Here is an 18751-nt window from a genome sequence, read left to right as displayed (position 1 = left end):
TTGAAATCAAGGTGGGATATGGTAAACAAATTATGGTATCTCCTTACTGTGGAATGCTGTGAAGCATTAAACATGATATAACAAATAAATCATCTTTCATCATAATAAAAAAACCACTTAAAAATTATCTTGTGTTCTGAGAAGGCATACGATCAAAAATGACAAATTATAGTTTGGTAAAGAAAACATAAAATTTATGATCTCTGAACTCTATCACAAGGGAATGATTTTGTAGCATATTAGATTAATATAATTTTATTGTTACCTTACAGACTAGAGCTTTGTTAACACTGGATCAGATTTTGATAAAGAGTAAACTCCTCTTGCCATGACTTGTATTACTAGCAGAAATTTGACTGCTTCGACTGTTTTGAGTTGTCAACCTACCACACAGAGCCCTGGCAAGTTGGATCTTCCCAAACTTTTCTCCTGAAATAATTTTTTTTTCTTTTTTTTTCTCCTGAAATAACTTTTAACAGAAGAGGAAACTTTGAGTATTTACTTCCTGAAGATCCTGGAGAAGGCAAAAAGCCTCCAAGGTTTTAGAAGTCTTGTGTTTTGTCTTAAAACTTCATGTACTTTGGCATTCTAATCTATAGTATGACTTTTTATTTTACTATTACCTGATTACGTTTTAAGTTACTCTCCAATTTAATTAACATATTCCTCAAATATTTTTTGCAAAATCAGCATTGCAGAAAACGTGCTACATTTATCCTGTGGTCTTTCCTAGCTGCCAAGTATGTATACAATAAAAAGAACATAGGCTTTGGATTAAATCCTAGTTCTGCCAACTACCTGTCCTATCAACCTGGGCAGGTTACTTGACCTAATTAAAATTTCATTTACTCTTCTGTATAACAGAGGTAACAATGTCTAGGTGTGGAGTCTTTATGTAAGTGAATACAGCAACACTCAGCACAGTATGTTAATTTGCTGAATATGTATGCTTTACAATATAATGAAGATTTACATTTCATCTTGTTTTCAGTTATGACTTGATAATGCATTTTAACTGTCAATTACTATTCTACCAGCTTCTGCTCTATTTAACAATTTAATTAATACCTGTAATTGTGCTTTTCTTAGCTGTTGGCTGGTGATTTGAGCTTTCTGTTGCATCATATTTTCAATTCGTTGGTTGACTTGCTTTTCTTTCTTGAGCTCATTTCCATAAAATTTGGACCCCTATGGAGGAAAACAAAACAAAGCATAAGAAAAATGTCTGAAGGAAAGCATCACTGTAGTATTACCTGGTGGCTAAGAGCACAAACTTGGGAACCAGAAGATTAAATGTAAAACTTAGCTCTACTACTTATGAGCTAGGTGACCCTAAAATTATTTAATCTTTCTACATCTGTTTCTTTATTTGTAAGATGAATTCATTAGTAGTTAACTAAATCATAGGATTGTTGTGAGGCAGTACTTAGCACAGTACAAGCTCTCTGAGATGAACACACATTTGCATTCAGAAAAGAACAGTATGTCCTAGGTAGGATCCATAGGGCATATCAAAGGCCTTAGTGGGTTGGATCATCAGTGATCTGCTGCATTAAAAATTACTCCTTAGAGGCTGGGCACAGTGGCTCACACCTGTAATACCAGCTCTTTGGGAAGCCAAGGTGGGTGGATCACAAGATCAAGATCAAGGCCATCCTGGGTAACATGGTAAAACCCCATCTCTACTAAAAATACAAAAAATTAGCTGGTATGGTGACACGCACCTGTAATCCTAGCTACTTGGGAGGCTGAAGCAGGAGAATCACCTGAACCCGGGAGGCAGAAGTTGTAGTGAGCCAAGATCACACCACTGTACTTCAGCCTGGTGACAGAGCAAGACTCCATCTCAAAAAAAGAAAAAAAATTTACTCCTTAGAAAGTATTTTCAAATATTTAATGTTAAGTCATTGAAGAAAATGTAGAAAATAATTCAAAAAACTGCTCATCATTCCATCAGTGAACATAGTGTCTATCCATGTATCTGGCTGATAGACATTTAGCTTATTTTTACTTTTTGGCTACAATGAAAAATGCTATCATAAACATTTGTACATAAGTTTTTGTGTGGACATATGTTGTCATTTCTCTCAGGTATGTACCTAGGAGTGGGGTTTCTGTGTCATATGGTACCTCTATATGCAATCTTTTGAGGAAATGCCGGTTTATTTTCCAAAGTAGCTGAACCATTTTATAATCCCATCAGCAATGTAGGAGGGTTTCAATTTCTCCACATCCTTGCCAACATTTGTGACTGTCTTATTTATTATAGTCATTCTAAGCAACAGTAGCATGAATGACATCTCTTTGTGGTTTTTAAATTTGTATTTCCCTGATGACTAATGATACTGACCATGTTTTTTCTTTTCTTTTTACGGAGTCTCGCTCTGTTGCCCAGGCTGGAGGGCAGTGTCACAATGTCGGCTCACTGCAACCTCTGCCTCCCTGGTTTAAGTGATTCTCCTGCTTCAGACTCCCAAGTAGCTAGGACTACAGGCACGTGCCACCATGCCAGCTAATTTTTTGTACTTTTAGTAGAGCCAGGATAGTCTCAATCTCCTGACCTTGTGATCCACCCACCTTGGCCTCCCAAAGTGCTGGGATTACAGGCATGAGCCACCACACCCAGCAGATATTGACCACCTTTTCATGTGCCTATTCACATCTTTTGAAAATGTCTATTCACATCTTTTGAAAATGTCTATTCACATCTTTTGAACACTTTTTTGATTTGTTGCTTGCCTTACTGCGTTATAGACATTTTCTGTATATTCTGGATGTAAGTCTTTTATCAGATATGTTTTTTACAAATACTTTACCCAAGGTATGTTGCTCATCTTTTTTTCTTTTTTTTTTTTTTAAAGAAATGGGGTCTCGCTATGTTGCTCAGCCTGGTCTCAAACTTCCAATCCACCCACCTCAGCTTTCAAGCCCTGTGATTACATGCATGAGCCACCACACCTGACCTATCTTTTTATTTTTATTGCTGTCTTTTGAAGTGTAAACATTTTAAACTCTGATGAGGACTAATTCAACTTTTTCTTTTATTGACTGTGTTTTTGGTATCATATCTAAGAAATTTCTGCCTAACTGAAGTTCTCAGAGGCTTTCTCACATTTTCTTCTAAAAGTTGTATTATTTGGGCTGTTTAAGTCTATTCTGAGTTAATTTTGTGTATGGTGTGAGGGTTTTGTTTTGTTTTGCTTTGTTTTTAAGAGATGGGATCTCACTATGTCGCCCAAGCTAGTCTCAACCTCCTGGGCTCAAGTGACCCTACTACCTTGGCCTACCAAAGTGCTGGGGGATTACAGGTGTGAGTCACTGCACCTGGCCCTTTTATTTATTTGTATTGCCTGACTGCACTAGTTAGAACTGTTAGAACTATGTTGAATAGAACAGATGAGAGTAGACATTCTTGCTTTGTTCCTAATTTTAGGGAGAAAGTGTTGAGCCTTCTGCGATAAAGTATGATGTTCACTATAGGTTTTTTGATAGATGCCCTTTACTAGATTGAGGAAGTACCTTTCTATTTCAAGTTTGTTAAGAGTTTTTAGCATGAATGGTGGTGGGATTTTTATCAACTATGCTTTTTCTGAGTCTACTGAGATGATTGCGTAGTTTTTGCCCTTTATTTTAATATGGTGTATTACATTAATCGATTTTTAGATTGTGGGTTTTTTTTTTTTTTTTTTTTTTGAGATGGAGTCTTGCTCTGTCATCCAGGCTGGAGTGCAGTGGCATGATCTTCGCTCACTGCAACCCCCGTCTCCTGGGTTCAGGCAATTCTCCTGTCTCAGCTTCCCGAGTAGCTGGGAATAGCTGGGACTAGTACACCACCATGCCCTGCTAATTTTTGAATTTTTAGTAGAGATGGGGTTTCACATATTGGTCAGGTTGGTCTTGAACTCCTGACCTCAGTTGATCCACCCGCCTCAGCCTCTCATAGTGCTGGGATTACAGCCATGAGCTTGGCCGATTTTTAGATCTTAAACCAATCTTGCTTTCCTAAAATAAATCCCGCTTGGTCATGGTGCTTAATCTTCTTGATATATTATTGGAATCATTCCTCTAATATTTTTTGAGCACTTTTGCATTCATAATGGCTTTAGTATCAGGGTGATACTGGCATCACAGGAGTTGGAAAGTGTTCCATTCTTCTCTATTTTCTAGAAGAGCTTCTAGAATATTGATATCATTTCTTCTTGAACTATTTGATAAAATTTACCACAGAAGCCAACATGGCCTGGTCTTTTTTCTTTGATGGGGAGATTTTTAATTACTAATTTATTTCCTTATTTAGATTCTCTGTATCTTCTTGAGTCCATTTTGAAAAACTGTAAAGTTCTAGAAATGTGTTCAATTTATTAGGATTTATTTTAAAATACTCTATTCCTCTCTCCAAAAGTCAGTAGGGGAAGGGTAAGACAGATAAAACTATATTTGCAAAAATGATGGTAATTGTTGATGGTAGGTGATGATTATATGGGGATTTACTTTACCATTCCCTACAGTTTTCTGTGTATTTTAAATTTTCTGGTAAGAGCTGTAAAAAAGTAAATTGTATTACCATGGAATAGCAACACTTAGAAAATTCCAATTTAAACAAGATACCATTTATGATAAGCTCACCATACACTAGAGGAATATATATTATTCTATATATGCTTATATACCAATCATGTAATATATATCAATCATATATGTGCCTATATATTTTTAATATGTATCACATAAAATTTATGTGAAAGCAAAGCTTTAAGAATACTTAAAATATTCTTAAAAAAAGAAAAAAGTGTAAAAAAAAAAGAAATTGTATTAGCAGATATCAAGACTTATTATAAAGTAGGACAATAAAAAACATGTATACATATAAAAACAGGCAAATTATCCAGTGGAACAGAAGAGGAAGAACAGCAGATCAGTAGGAAAAGGATGGACTATTTAATAAATTGTACTGGACAGAGTATACAGAGGGAGGATCAGATAGGGACATCTAGAATAACCTACATATTATATTTCTTAACCTAAAAACTAGATCCATAGGTTTTATTTTTTCTTTTTTTCAACATTTTTATGATGAGAATATCAAAAAACTCTCAAACACAGAAAAAACATGAATACAATAAACACAAATAAAACTATTACTTAGATTTAACAACTATTAACATTGTAGTGTATATGCTTCATTACAAGTGAAACATTTTAGATATCAAGATATTTAGCTGCTCCACAGAGATAAATTATAGATATCAAGATATTTAGCTGTTCCACAGAGGATTTCAGTATGCATTTTTAAAAATAAGGCAATTTTCCCACTTCATCATAGAAACATTTTCATAGTTAACAAAATTAATGATAATTCCTTAACTTTTTATCTTGGAATTTTCAAATCTGCAAAAGTTGAAAAAATAGTACAATGAACACCTATATATCCTTGCCTAGATTCATCAATTAATATCCTGCTACATTTGATTTCTTCCCCAATTTCTGTGTATGTATGTGTGCAAGAGTGTATGTGTACACACACACACACACCACAAACACACACTTTGCCCTCCTTTTGGCTAAACCATTCGAAAGTAAGATGCTGTGGGCATCAACACACATTTCCTAAGAATCTTATAGCTTTCATCTTTCTACATGTATATTAATACATGTATTATGTTTATTGATACACATAGCATATATAACATGCTAATATACATATTATTGATATATAATGTATATTAATATTGATATACATTAATACATTAATACATATATATTCTATAATATAGAAATAAAACAAAAAAGTGGTAAAAAAAAAAATTAAAGAATTTAAAGAATTCTTTTATGCCCTTGAAGAAAGCCATATGTAGTTGACATTCAACTACATAAAATGAAGCAAACAAAAAATTTCTGCAAAGGAGACACTACCATAAGCAAAGTCAAAAGATAACTAATTATTGAATATGCAAATGTGTACAGAACATATAATCAGAGTTCATAAAAAAGGAAATAAAAATAATTTTCAGGATATCAAAAGAGCGGCCAGGTACAGTGGTTCATGTCTATAATCCCAGCACTTTGGGAGGCTAAGGTAGAAGGATTGCTTGAGGCCAGGAGTTCAAGGCTAGCCCGGGCAACACAGTGAGACCTCATCTCTACCAAATAATAAACAGCCAGGTTTGGTGGCATGTGCCTATTGTCCTAACTCTTCAGAGGCTGAGGTGGGACGATCACTTGAGCCGGGGAGGGTGAGGCTGTAATGAGCTATTACTGTGCTACTGCACTACAGCCTGGGTGACAGAGTGAGACCTAGTCTCAAAAAAAAAGAAAAGATATGCAATATCATTTTTCATAAGAGGAATACAAAATAATGCAATACTGTATTACCTCAGATTGACAAATACAAATGTTTAGTAATACACAGTGTTGCACAGTTTCAGTATGGTAATACATACTGTCACAGATTTGTCGTGGAAGTATGAATTGACAGAAACACCATGGAGGGTAATTTGGCAATTCATAAAAATCACACATGCATATATTCTTTTGTGCTATGTGTAGCTGGTGGAACAATTCCACTTTTGGAATCTCTCCTACAGTTACACTTGCACATATAGAAAGTTATAAAGTACAAGGTTATTCACTACTTCACTAGTAAAGTTTGTAAAAATAAAAGACTACAAATGACATGTTTATAAACTTTTGGACTGGTTCGATAAATTACATTATATCCACACACTCTGGCATAAAAAGAATGAAGACCTTTAATTACTTGTACAGAAAGACCTGCGAGTTATATTAACTGAAAAAAAAAAAAATCCAAACACCAAAAAAATTTCTCCTATTGGGGTTAAAAAAAAAAAAGTGAACAGGAACATGTACTTTTTTTGCTTTTATATGCACATTATATGCATGTAAAATAGAAAGCTGGATGGCAAGAGCAACAGAATAGAAGGGAGATTATTTCATAACCTTTTGTAGTTTAAAAATAATAAATATTAAAATATTAAAATTTTAAATAAAATTGATATTCAAATGATTTTCTTTGAAACAAAGTTAAAAGGTCACTAAATTACACATATCAAAAGAAAAAAGAAACATACCTTTGTGGCTTCCATTATAATTTTGTTAATTTTCTCTTTATCTAATCCTTCCATTCCTGCTTTATTATCATTAAGTCCCATCCTAAGCAGAAGATCATCTTTGTAACTGTCATTCTTTTCCTTTGTGCCATCCATGGTATAAGCTTATCTGAAAAAACATAAAGATAAACACTGCTTTTAAAACCATCTGTGGCCAGATGCAGTGGCTCACGCCTGTAATCCTAACACTTTTGGAAGCCAAGGCAGGTGGATTTCCTGAGCTCAGGAGTTGGAGACCAGCCTAGGCAACATGGTGAAACCCCATCTCCACTAAAATACAAAAAATTAGCTGGGCATGGTGGCGTGTGCCTGTTGTCCCAGCTATTCAGGAGGCTGAGGCAGGAGAGTTACTTGAGCCTGGGAGGTGGAGGTTGCAGTGAGCCAAGACGGCACCACTGCCCTCCAGCCTGGGCAACAGAGTGAGAATTGTCTCCAAAAAAAAAAAAAAAAACCATCTGTTGGAGGGAGGGGCGGGACACCATGCACATCCATTATGCATCAACAAAAAATGTTTTTAAAACATTAAATGACATAGAAATCAGCAAAACAAAAATTTAAATGACAGTTAAGAATTTTTAGCTACTAAAAATTATTACTCAGATTTTAAAAATTGCAGTTGACTCTTAGACAACACAGGTTTGAACAGAGAGGATCCACTTATATTTGAATTTCTTCCACCTCTGTCACCCTTGACAGCAAGATCAACCCCACTGCTTTCTCCTCCTTAGTTTATTCAGTGTGAAGACAATGAAGATCTTTATGATCCACTTCCACTTAGTGAATAGTAAATATATTTTGTCTCCTTTATGATTTTCTTAATAACATTTTCCTTTCTCTGGCTTTTTTGTAAAAATAGAGGACAGGATACATATAACATACAAAATACGTATTAATCAACTGTATATCTTATTAGTAAGGCTTCCGGTTAACAAAAGGCTATAAGTAGTTATGTTCTTGAGTCAAAAGTTCTATGTGAATTTTTGATTGTGCATTGGCAGGGTCCCTAGCACCTGTGGTGTTCAAGAGTCATCTGTACTATCAAAAGATTATGATATTCTTGGAAGGAAGAAAGGAATTAGCATTTTCTGTATGCTCTGTTCTAGCTACTATGCTTAGGGGCACTACATTTGAGAGCCATAATAGCCTTGAAAAATAGATATTATTCTGCACACAAAAAGATAACAAACCTGAGACTTAGAACATGTCTGTTGACACAAATTTGCTCATAAGTGGCAACACATTTGTTGGAACCCAGGTATCAGTCAAAAACTTAAGTTTCCACCCAGATTAAAACATAGTTTAGAAATATGGAATAATACGTCCTCTGCTACACATGTTAAGCTCAAGGGCATTTATTGTCTACTGTATGCAGATCTCCATTTTTAAGGAAATGAAAAAATACAGAAAAATATTACCTAGAAAGTAAGTCACCTCTAAGGTTAAAAAAATCCTTTCAAGTAGTAATTCTTTAATATCTTTATATACTTCTTTATAGTTTACCCTCACATACATTAGCTTATAAAGATATTTTACATCCATGCAAAACAGATCTGGTTATTCTCATATTAGGGAGAAAAAAATGAGAACTTCAGCAAGATTAAATGGGATTGCCCATCTGTTAATAAGTAGAAGAATTGGGATTTGAATGCAAGCCTTCTTATTTCAACTCTGATGCAGACTCCATGACATCATGGTTGCCTCCAATTTGGGGTTCATGTATGCTACAAATAAGTGGTCAGGTGAACAGCTGTCATGAAGCTACAACAAATTATGATTGTGACTTATTTGTATGATTTAGAGAGGGCTCATTTGCTTCACTTTGCCTTGAGGATTTTCCCTTAACAATGCTGCTTCTGTTTTTGGCACCAGAAAAGAATAAAAAGAATTTTGGGACTGTGAATACTGTGGTTATTACTGGTAGTTCCACTAGGAAAAAAAGTGTACATCTTGGTAGTTCCCAAACTTTGCTGCACATTAGGCCCGCTTGGAGAGCTGTGATGCCAAAGCTCATATGATACCAAATAAATCAAAAGGTATGGCAGTAGGCGCTACATAGAAGTATTTTAAAGAGATGCCCAGGTAATTCCAATGTGTCCCAAAGTACAGGAACCACTGGTATAGATGTTGTTTCGCAGTGCCCAGGGAAATATAGGCTAGTTTTTTCTTTTCATCATTTGATTTTTGTTTGTCTTCAACTATCACATTGAGTCCAGCCTCCCAAGTAGCTGGGACTACAGGCACACACCACCATGCCTGGCTAATTTTTGTATTTTTAGTAGAGACGGGGTTTCATCATGTTAGCCAGGCTGGTCTCAAACTCCTCAAGTGATCCATCTGCCTCAGCCTCCCAAAGAGCTGGGATTACAGGCATGAGCCACTGCTCCCAGCAGGCTTCTTATACAGTAATTAAGACGTGGGAATTGAGCAGATCACTAATACACACACACACACACACACACACACACACACACACACACACACACATATATATATTATAGAGACAAGACAGAAGTGGGATGCCCAGGCTGGACTTGAATTTCTGGGCTCAAGTGATCCTCCCACCTCAGCCTCCCAAATAGCTGGGAGGCTGCACCTGGCTGTTGTTGTTTGTTAGAGATAGGAGTGGGATGCCCAGGCTGGACTTAAATTCCTGGCCTCAAGTGATCCACCCATCTCAGCCTCCCAAATAGCTGGGATTAAAGGCACATGCCACAACTCCTGCCTGTCTTGCCCTTTAAATAATGAAATGGATAAAAGGTAAAGAAATACTACTAATGCCTTCTCCTTATATATGATACATTAATGCCTTAGCCAAAAAAACTGAGAAGAGGCTGGGTACATCATCTTATGGCTGTAATCCTAGCACTTTGTGAGGCCAAGGCAGGAGCATTGGTTAAGCCCAGGAGTTCAACACCAGCCCTGGTAACACAGTGAGATTTCGTCTCTACAAAAATAAAAATCAAAGTAAAAAATTAGCCAGGTATGGTGATGTGCACCTGTAGTCCAAGATACTTTGGAGGCCAAGTTGGAAGTTTCACTTGAGCTTGGGAGGTCAAGGCCATCATGCCACTGCACTTCAGCCTGGGCAACAGAGCAAGAACCTGTCTCAATGAAACCAAACCTAACCAAAAAAACTCTTAAGAGTTGGTTTTGGTGTTTGAGTCAGAAGAACTAGGCTACAGGCAATCCTGGGACAAGGCAAAATTGTGATAGGTAGTTTTTGACTACCTTCCTGCTTACTGATACCTAATTACCATGAAATTTTTGTCCAGTTTCATAGGCATATGTTTAATATCATCTACATGCCAGTGACTGACAGGTTTATAGCACCAATCCAAATACCTGTCTGACATTTCAAGTTTAACATGTTTAAAAGTAACCTTTTAATCTGCCTCCATCCCCTCCAACCAGCTCCACTTCTGGTCTTCCTGGTCTCCACTGAGGGCAACTCCAATCCATTCCAGTTGCTCATGCAAATAACCCGGGAGTCATTTTTGACCCCTCTCTTTCTCATATATCCACATCCAAACTATCAGGAAATCCTGTGGGCTCTGCTTTCAAAGTCACCCTGAATTTAACCACTTCTCATTCTCTTCACTGCATTCACTCTCACCTGAACCACCATTATCTTTTGCTGGATTATTGCAGTAGTCTCTTAAATAAGTCTCTCTGCTTCTGCCCTTTTTTTTCCTATAGCCAATTATCAACACAGTAACACAATGGATTGTTTCAAATCACAAGTAAGATCATGTCATTTTTTCTGCTGAAAACTGTACAGTGCCATTCATCTCACTTGAGAATAAAACCCCAAGTCCTTAAAATGACCTTCAAGGCCCTGTGGAAACTGGATCCCTGCTACATGTCTACTCTCCTGTCTGTCTAATATTCTGCCTTGCACATAACTCTGCAGCCACGCTGGTCTCTGTGCTGTTTCTCAACTCTCTGAGGTACACTGTAATCTTGAGGTCTTTTTGCACTGACTATGTTCTTCTCCTGGAGGGTTCTTATGCCAGATGTCCTCTTGAGTAAGCTCCCACATCACCAAGCCTTTGCTTAAATGTCAATGAGCCCCTACCCTGATCTCCCTCTTTAAAATTATAGCCTAATTACCCCTCTCACCTGCTCTTCCCAATGCCCTGTTTTTTTCACAGCTCTTACTTTCTAAGATATGTTATGTTTACTGTCTATCTCCCCAGTGAAAATGTAAGCTCCATGAAGACAGGAAACTCATTTTCTTTTTTTCTTTTCAATGATATATCCAAAATACCTCAAATAATACTTGGCATAGGGTATTAACAAATAATGCTTGGCATAGGTATCAACAAATACCTTGCTCAACAGGTATTTGTTGAATGAACAATCTCAGTTTATATCATTTTTCTCATTCTCTAATTCACAAAGCAAGATCACATAATCACAATAAAAATCACGAGAAAAATTGGTTTTTTGAAGCTAATAATTTAAAAACACTTGTAGTGTTTTCTTGTTTCAACATTAAACATGTAATGATAAGTATATGTGCTAAATAACCTCCCAGTTTACAAACCTTACTTTCCTCAGATATTTGATGTGCAAATTGATTTATCAAAGACTTTAGGGACTTGTATTAGAGTATTTAAGAGTCTACTTTACATTTATTTTTATGGAGATTATGTTGTATAATTTACTTGATTAAATCCTTTTCTTTCTTTTTTTTGAGACAGAGTCTCGCTCTATCGCCAGGCCAGAGTGCAGTGGCACAATACCGGCTCACTGCAACTTCCGTTTTCTAGTTTCAAGCAATTCTCCTGCCTCAGCCTCCCGAGTTGATGGGACCACAGGCACGCACTACCACGCCTGGCTAATTTTTTGTACTTCTAGTACAGATGGGGTTTCACTATGTTGGCCAGGATGGTCTCGATCTCTTGACCTCGTGATCTGCCCGCTTTGGCCTCCCAAAGTGCTGGGATTACAGGCGTGAGCCACCGCGCCCGGCAATCCTTTTCAACTATTTGTAAACCAAAGAAAAAACATTGGACAACAAAGGTAATAAACAACATACTGAGGTTTAATATATTGGGATCATTATGAGTTTCTTTTAGCACTATCGTTTATGTCACTGTACTCAGTCTGCTTTTGTTTTTTATTGGTTAGTATTTCTTTTATTTTTTCAGATTTCCAAAATCTCTCATTAGTCCTGATTACCCTTGTTTTTCCCATTAGTTCTTCAATGAGTTTCTTTTTCTAGAAATCCTTAAATTGAAAGTGAGCTCCTAGTAGAAACGATCATATAATACCACAAAGTATAATGATTTTTCTGTATTTTCCTGGAAAAGAAGGTTTCGTTCTATTTCATGTGGCAAATAATGTAAGTTAAGTGCCTAGTATAATATCTGGCACCTAAGTGTTCAGTCAATAGGTGTCATTACTATTAAAGTTAAGGCCAGGCCATGTATAGTGGCTCAGGCCGGTAATTCTAGAACTTTGAGAGGCCAAGGCAGGAGGATTCCTTGAGGCCAGTAGTCTGAGACGACACTGGGCAACAAAACAAGACCCCATCTCCACAAAAAATTTGAGTGAGCTATGATTGTGCTACTGCATTCCAGTCTGGGCAACAGTGAAACCCTTTCTCTAAAATAATAATAATAATAAAACTAAGCCAAATGTGTATAACTGTGAAAATCACTGGTCTCACTTTTCCTAATTCTCTCCCTTTACAATGAAGACCAGAGACTATACAAGGCAACAGGGTACAGTGTAAGTACCCCCAAGAAAAAGCCAAAGTTCACAGATATTACAGATGAATTTTTGTTTTGTTTTGCTTCCAAATTAGTGTTTTTCCTATGATCATTAGGCACTATCATATCCAAAGTCCAAAATCCTATGAATGGACATAACTGTGACTTTATAAACAAGTTTTTTTGAAGAGGAAATGATCAAACTTTTTTTTTAATTGCATTTTAGGTTTTGGGGTACATATGAAGAACATGCAAGATTGTTGCATAGGTAGATCAAACATCTTCATAGCCTGATCTTACAGAATATAGTTTGTTTAACTTCAGCTCAGAAGCACAGAGTAATACACAACTCAAAGGAACAAACTCTGAGCATATTGGTCTAAAAGGACGCTTTCTCTGAAAATACTCAAATTCTTTCCAGTCTAATTCTACCACTGACTACTCAGGTTACTAGTTAAAAATATAAGGCACAGTGGTGACTCATGCCTGTAATCCCAGCACTCTGGGAGGCCAAGGTGGGTGGATAACCTGAAGTCAGGAATTCGAGACCAGCCTGGCCAACACGGTGAAACCCTATCTCTAATAAAAATACAAAATTAGCCAGGTGTGGTGGCACACACCTGTAGTCCCAGCTACTTGGGAGGCTGAGACAGGAGAATCGCTTGAACTCGGGAGGCAGAGGCTTCAGTGGACCAAGACTACACCACTGCACTCCAGCCTGGGCCAAAGAGAATGAGACTCTGTCTCAAAAAAAAAAAAAAAAAAAAAAAAAAAAAAAAAAAAAAAAAAAAAAAAAAAAAAAAATATATATATATATATATGCACACACACACACACACACATATATACACACGTATTTATACACACACATATAAGGCAAACTTTTGTTTCTGGTGGTAAAGATGGAAACTTAGGATTTTTTAATTTTTAATTTTTATTTATTTATTTATTTATTTTTTATTGCAGTTTAGGTTTTGGGGTACATGTGAAGAACATGCAAGATTGTTGCACAGGTACACACATGGCAGTGTGATTTGCTGCCTTCCTCCTCCCCATCACCTATGTCTGGCATCTCTCCCCATGCTCTCTCTCCCCAACTCCCCACTCCCTGCTGTCCCTCCCCTATTTCCCCTCAACAGACCCCAGTGAAGCTGATAGACTGGACAGAGAAAATGTAGCATGTATACACCATGGAATAGTATGCAGCCATAAAAAATGATGAGTTCGTGTCCTTTGTAGGGACATAGATGAACCTGGAAACCATCATTCTCAGCAAACTGACACAACAGAAAATCAAACACCGCATGTTCTCACTCATAGGTGGGTGTTGAACAATGAAACTTAGGATTTTTAAGAAGGAATTCCAAGGAAAAAGTTTTAGTGTGGTAGGGGTCCTCCTACCTATAAAACGCAAATAAAACTATGTAGAAAATATCACACTGTGATCAAAGTCACCTGGAATTAATCTACCAGAAAATATGTAAAGTATACCAAAAGTAATAAGAGAGAAGGGGAGGGAAAAAGGGAGAGAGAGAGATAAGAAGTATGAATATGAAAAGCTAAACTACAGTAAGTTCCTACGTGGAGCTTGCTTCCTATTTCTAATACACTGTAAATAATCAAATGTAATAATTTCTTCAGAAAACCTTTATTAAACTTAAGAACAAATACTATTTTAAATCTCCCAAATATTCAAATATTTAATACTTTGAACAGATTAAGTAACCAACACAAAATTTCAGACTGTGATTAAATGTTCTTTTTACTCTCCATAAATACAATGAATCAAATTAGGAATATTACCCTACATTTAAAGTAGTAAGTTTCAAACCAATACATCTTATATGATCTACTTTAAAATTTACTTTTTCAGTTTCATTTATTGTAAAAATACTTTTTGAAATTTCAAGAAAATAAAAAATCACAATCTCAAGACTTTAACACATTATTTTTCCATGTTCGTCAGTTATTTTACAAACAGATACATGAAAAGAAACATGGAAACAATATGGCCACAATTTTTACATGACAGGAATAAAAGTAGAGGTGCAACTTTGAATTTTTAGCTTTAGCTTTTAATATTTTTGCAAAATAAGAGGCAAAAACTTTCAAAAATATTTTAGACTGGATTTGAAAGATTTTCTCATTTATATGTGTCACTGAAAGAAATAACAGAAATAATGAAAACCTATATAGATCCTAAACCAAGAATATATATGCTAAAAGAAAACTCAAGTCTGTCTTGTGAGAACCATGCCTATATTCTCTTCTGACTTTTTCCTTTTTCTATTCATTTAATTGGTTCTAATGAAGAAGAATGGGACAGAGGGCAATTTAAAAACCTATACTCTATTTCATCCTAAAGACATTAAATTCACTTTTATAGAACAATAAGCAGAAATTATCTTCTTTCGACAGAATGAAGATATTCTGATATAAACATATTACCTACTGTGTCAATTCAGAGGCAAATTCCCCAAGCCCCAAGTTTTTAAGTTTCTATTTGGGTGATGAGTTGCATATTTTATAAAAATTCTTCCAGGTTCTTTAAAAATGAAAACTTCAACTCAGAAATAAACATATTTAAGACATTTAATAATTGTGAAAATTTAAGTTTTTATCTTATAGAAGTTGATTGTTTCTTGGAATGTTGACTCAACATGAAGGAGATAGGCTCGGAGTTTATTTCTTTGGGCACTAGATATCAGCAAAAATATCTATCTATAAAAAAGGGATGCTAAACAGACTAATTTTGTTTCAGTAAAGTACACAGGTCTTAGGGGACAGTTCATACTATGTCCCTAGAAAAGGAGAAAACGTTTCTCCTGTGGTACCTTTTTTGGTGCTGTTATTTTTTAAGTTCTTTAATCTAGAATATTATGATTTTAATATAAAATTAGGACAGTTTATTTTTTAAGTCCTATAATCTAGAATATTATGATTTTAATATAAAATTAGGACACAGGGCTGTGATTACAGCACTTTGGGAGGCTAAGTGTGGAAGGACCACTTCAGGTTAGGAACTCAAGACCAGCCTGGGCAACATAGTGAGACCCTGTCTTTATAAAAAAATAAGCAGCCAAGTGTGTTGACATGTGCCTGTAGTCCTAGCTTCTTAAGACCCTGAGGCAGGAGGATCACCGGAGCCCAGGAGTTGGAGGCTGCAGTGAGCCATGGTTATGCCACTGCACTCCAGCCTGAGAGCAAGAGTTTAAGAGACAGGGTGATAGGACCTGTGTCTTTAAAAAAAAATTACAACAGAAGCCAGGATAATAGGTTAGCATTACACTACAAGTAAGAAACTGAGATATTGTGCTATTTATCTCTACACTCCACTTCATACTATTGGAAGGAAGATATCTAATAAAATCAAAAAGAATTGTATAAGCTATTATTATTTTCCTATCCTGGAAAAATGATCCTTTCAATTGTCCCCTTTGCCAAACTGCTCCTAAGTTTCTTCTGAGTTCTAACCTTGATATTGTTTCTTGATCCACTGCTACTGAATTTTTAGTTTTCTTACAGCTCTAATAGTGTATGGTAGGGGTTTAAAACTCCGTAGCAACATAACTCTGTTCAAATGAAATTTTAGATAAAAACCTCAAATATTTTCTTAGATTTCTTTTCTACTAATGCTACTCTACAGCTCTTCTGTAACTTCTTCATATGTATTCTATCACTAATATAAAAGAATAAATGGATAGCCTACAAAAAGAGGAACACTCGTAGTAACCTTCATTGATTTGATTCTCCAAATTCCTTAGAAGTATGTATGTGGGCAGGGTGTGGTGGCTTATTTCTGTAATCTCAGCCCTTTACGGGGCTGAGGTGGGAGTATTGCTTGAGCCCAGGGTTTTGAGACCAGCCCCAGCAACAGAGTGAGACCCCCGTTTCTACAAAAAAATTTAAAAATTAGCTGGGCAGTCCCAGCTACTTGAGAAGCTGAAGTGGGAGTAACTCCGAAGCCTAGTAGTCTAGGATGCAGTGAACCATGAAAGTGCCACTGCATTCCAGTCTGGGTGACAAAGTGACACTCTATCTCAAAAAAAAAAGAAAAGAAAGAAACAGAGTAAGAAGTATTTGTGTGAACACTAACATATTGTTACCAACTCAAAGACTGCAATAACAGTTTCAAATAACAGTTGTTTACTATTGATGAATTTTAAAAGATGGTTTCCACAAGTAAACTCTGAAAATCATTGTTATCTTCCTAGTCATATCATACATGCCCAAATACCAAAAACAAAAAAAATGAAACATCTCAAAAACACTGCTTCAGAACTTGCCAAACATGGTAAAAAAAAAAAAACACCAGCAAGAAGTTCTGGTCTTAGAGTGATTAAGCCAAAATGATTTAGAAACATACCCACACACCTTCCTCCTGCCCAATAAATTAAAAAACAAAAATCCTTGATAAAATTTTTTCCAAGATCATACTGTTAAAAAGAACTCTACTTTTAAAATACTGACAGTCAATTTGGAAACTATTATCAACCCTGTGCTATAAAAATACACTTATACAGCAGAGTGCGGTGGCTCATGCCTGTAATCCCTGCACTTTGGGAGGCTGAGGCAGGTGGATCACCTGAGGTGAAGAGTTCGAGACCAGCCTGGCCAACATGACAAAACCCCATCTCTACTAAAAATACAAAAAATTAGCTGGGCATAGTGGCGTGGGCCTGTAATCCCAGCTACTCAGGAGGCTGAGGCAGGAGAATTGCTTGAATCCAGGAGGCGGAGGTTGCAGTGAGCCAAGATTGTGCCACTGCACCCCAGCCTGGGCAACGAGAACAAAATTCTCAAAAAAAAACAAAACAAAAACACTTAAACCCATATCATATAAAAAGCATCTGATACTAAACAATGGCATCTGGGATTTATACTAAATTAGTAAAAATATTCTCAATTGATGAGATGAATGTTAGTTTTTTAGAATTTAGTAGGTTTTCTGGTCTTCACCAGAAAGCTCCCACCACCCTGCCCCTTCAAAAACTGATGAGGTGATATCTCTCGAACCTTTGAGATACCATAACTTGGTTTTTATTTGGTAATTTTTTTTGAAGTTTCAAAAAACACTAATGGAAGGTTTATGAAAAAGAGCATGAGTTATCACAATATGTGGTTTATGTTAGCTTAATATGTGGTTTATGTTAGCTTAATTTTTTTCATAAAAGAAAAAGCAGTCCAGATTACTAATAACTTTTTTTAAATTAATGAGATCTAAATATGCTGTTTTTTTTTTTTTTTTTTTTTGGATCAAATGCATTTTATTTTTCTGAAGGATACTTTGCAGCTGTCTGTATATATATAAGGGGGATTTACTGTGCAGTTTCCCAATGGTTGTATCACCTAGGCTGTTCTAATGGTGCATGTATTTTGTGGTACGCAATTGCTGAGTGAAACATAGTTTGGAAAATGATGACATAACGGAGAGTTTTACATTAGGTAGATGCCTCTGAACTTGCACCATCAAGGACAGTCACATAAATCTTATCAATAAAGAAAGGCATATTCTGAAGTCTCAGTGTTTGAGAAAAATAAAATGAGAAAGAAATGTTTATATCTAAGTATATTCTAAATTTATTAAAATATGCCTTCTTCTTCCCACTTTCTTTACCTTTTTGCTAGGACAATCTATGTGTATCCCTCACCTGTTTCCTAGGGGATCCTCTAATTGTTCTTTTGGCACTGGTTTTAAATCCTCTCCAATTTGTCCCCTGCATTGCAGCCAGCATTCTTTTCAAACATCAAATCCCTTTAAGTTCACTTTTTATAAAGTCTTCATTGGCTGCCAGCCAGAATCTTTACCATGGCCTTACTAAGCCTCGGCTAGCCTGTCCTCTCCCCACCACCGTGGTCCCATCCCACATTACTCTCTGTGTTGTGTTCTTTTTTTTTTTTTTTTTT

General features: G+C 36.1%; 1 protein-coding gene and 1 pseudogene across 4 annotated transcripts in view; one reads left to right on the top strand and one right to left on the bottom strand.

Moving 5' to 3' along the window:
* Nucleotides 1-18751, bottom strand: part of POLK (DNA polymerase kappa) — a 99694-nt gene that overhangs the window by 46281 nt on the left and 34662 nt on the right. The window contains exons 1-3 of one of the 4 annotated variants that reach the window (XM_037738176.1): nucleotides 7783-9295; nucleotides 7089-7230; nucleotides 1069-1188 (exon numbers count right to left, since the gene is read on the bottom strand). In XM_037738176.1, the coding sequence (XP_037594104.1) occupies nucleotides 1069-1188; nucleotides 7089-7223 (255 nt within the window). In that variant the 5' untranslated portion in view covers nucleotides 7224-7230; nucleotides 7783-9295. Of the gene's footprint in view, nucleotides 1-1068; nucleotides 1189-1593; nucleotides 1616-1772; nucleotides 1809-7088; nucleotides 7237-7782; nucleotides 9296-18751 lie in introns of those variants that run through there. The other 3 variants (XM_037738175.1, XM_037738177.1, XM_037738178.1) reach the window with 3 other exon arrangements.
* LOC119471109 lies at nucleotides 17761-17815 on the top strand (annotated as a pseudogene).

This window comes from Cebus imitator, unplaced genomic scaffold (genome assembly GCF_001604975.1).
Source record: "Cebus imitator isolate Cc_AM_T3 unplaced genomic scaffold, Cebus_imitator-1.0 Scaffold50, whole genome shotgun sequence".
Taxonomy (NCBI): Eukaryota; Metazoa; Chordata; class Mammalia; order Primates; family Cebidae; genus Cebus; species Cebus imitator.
Note: the sequence above shows the minus strand (reverse complement) of the source record. Positions and strands in the feature narration are given on the sequence as shown.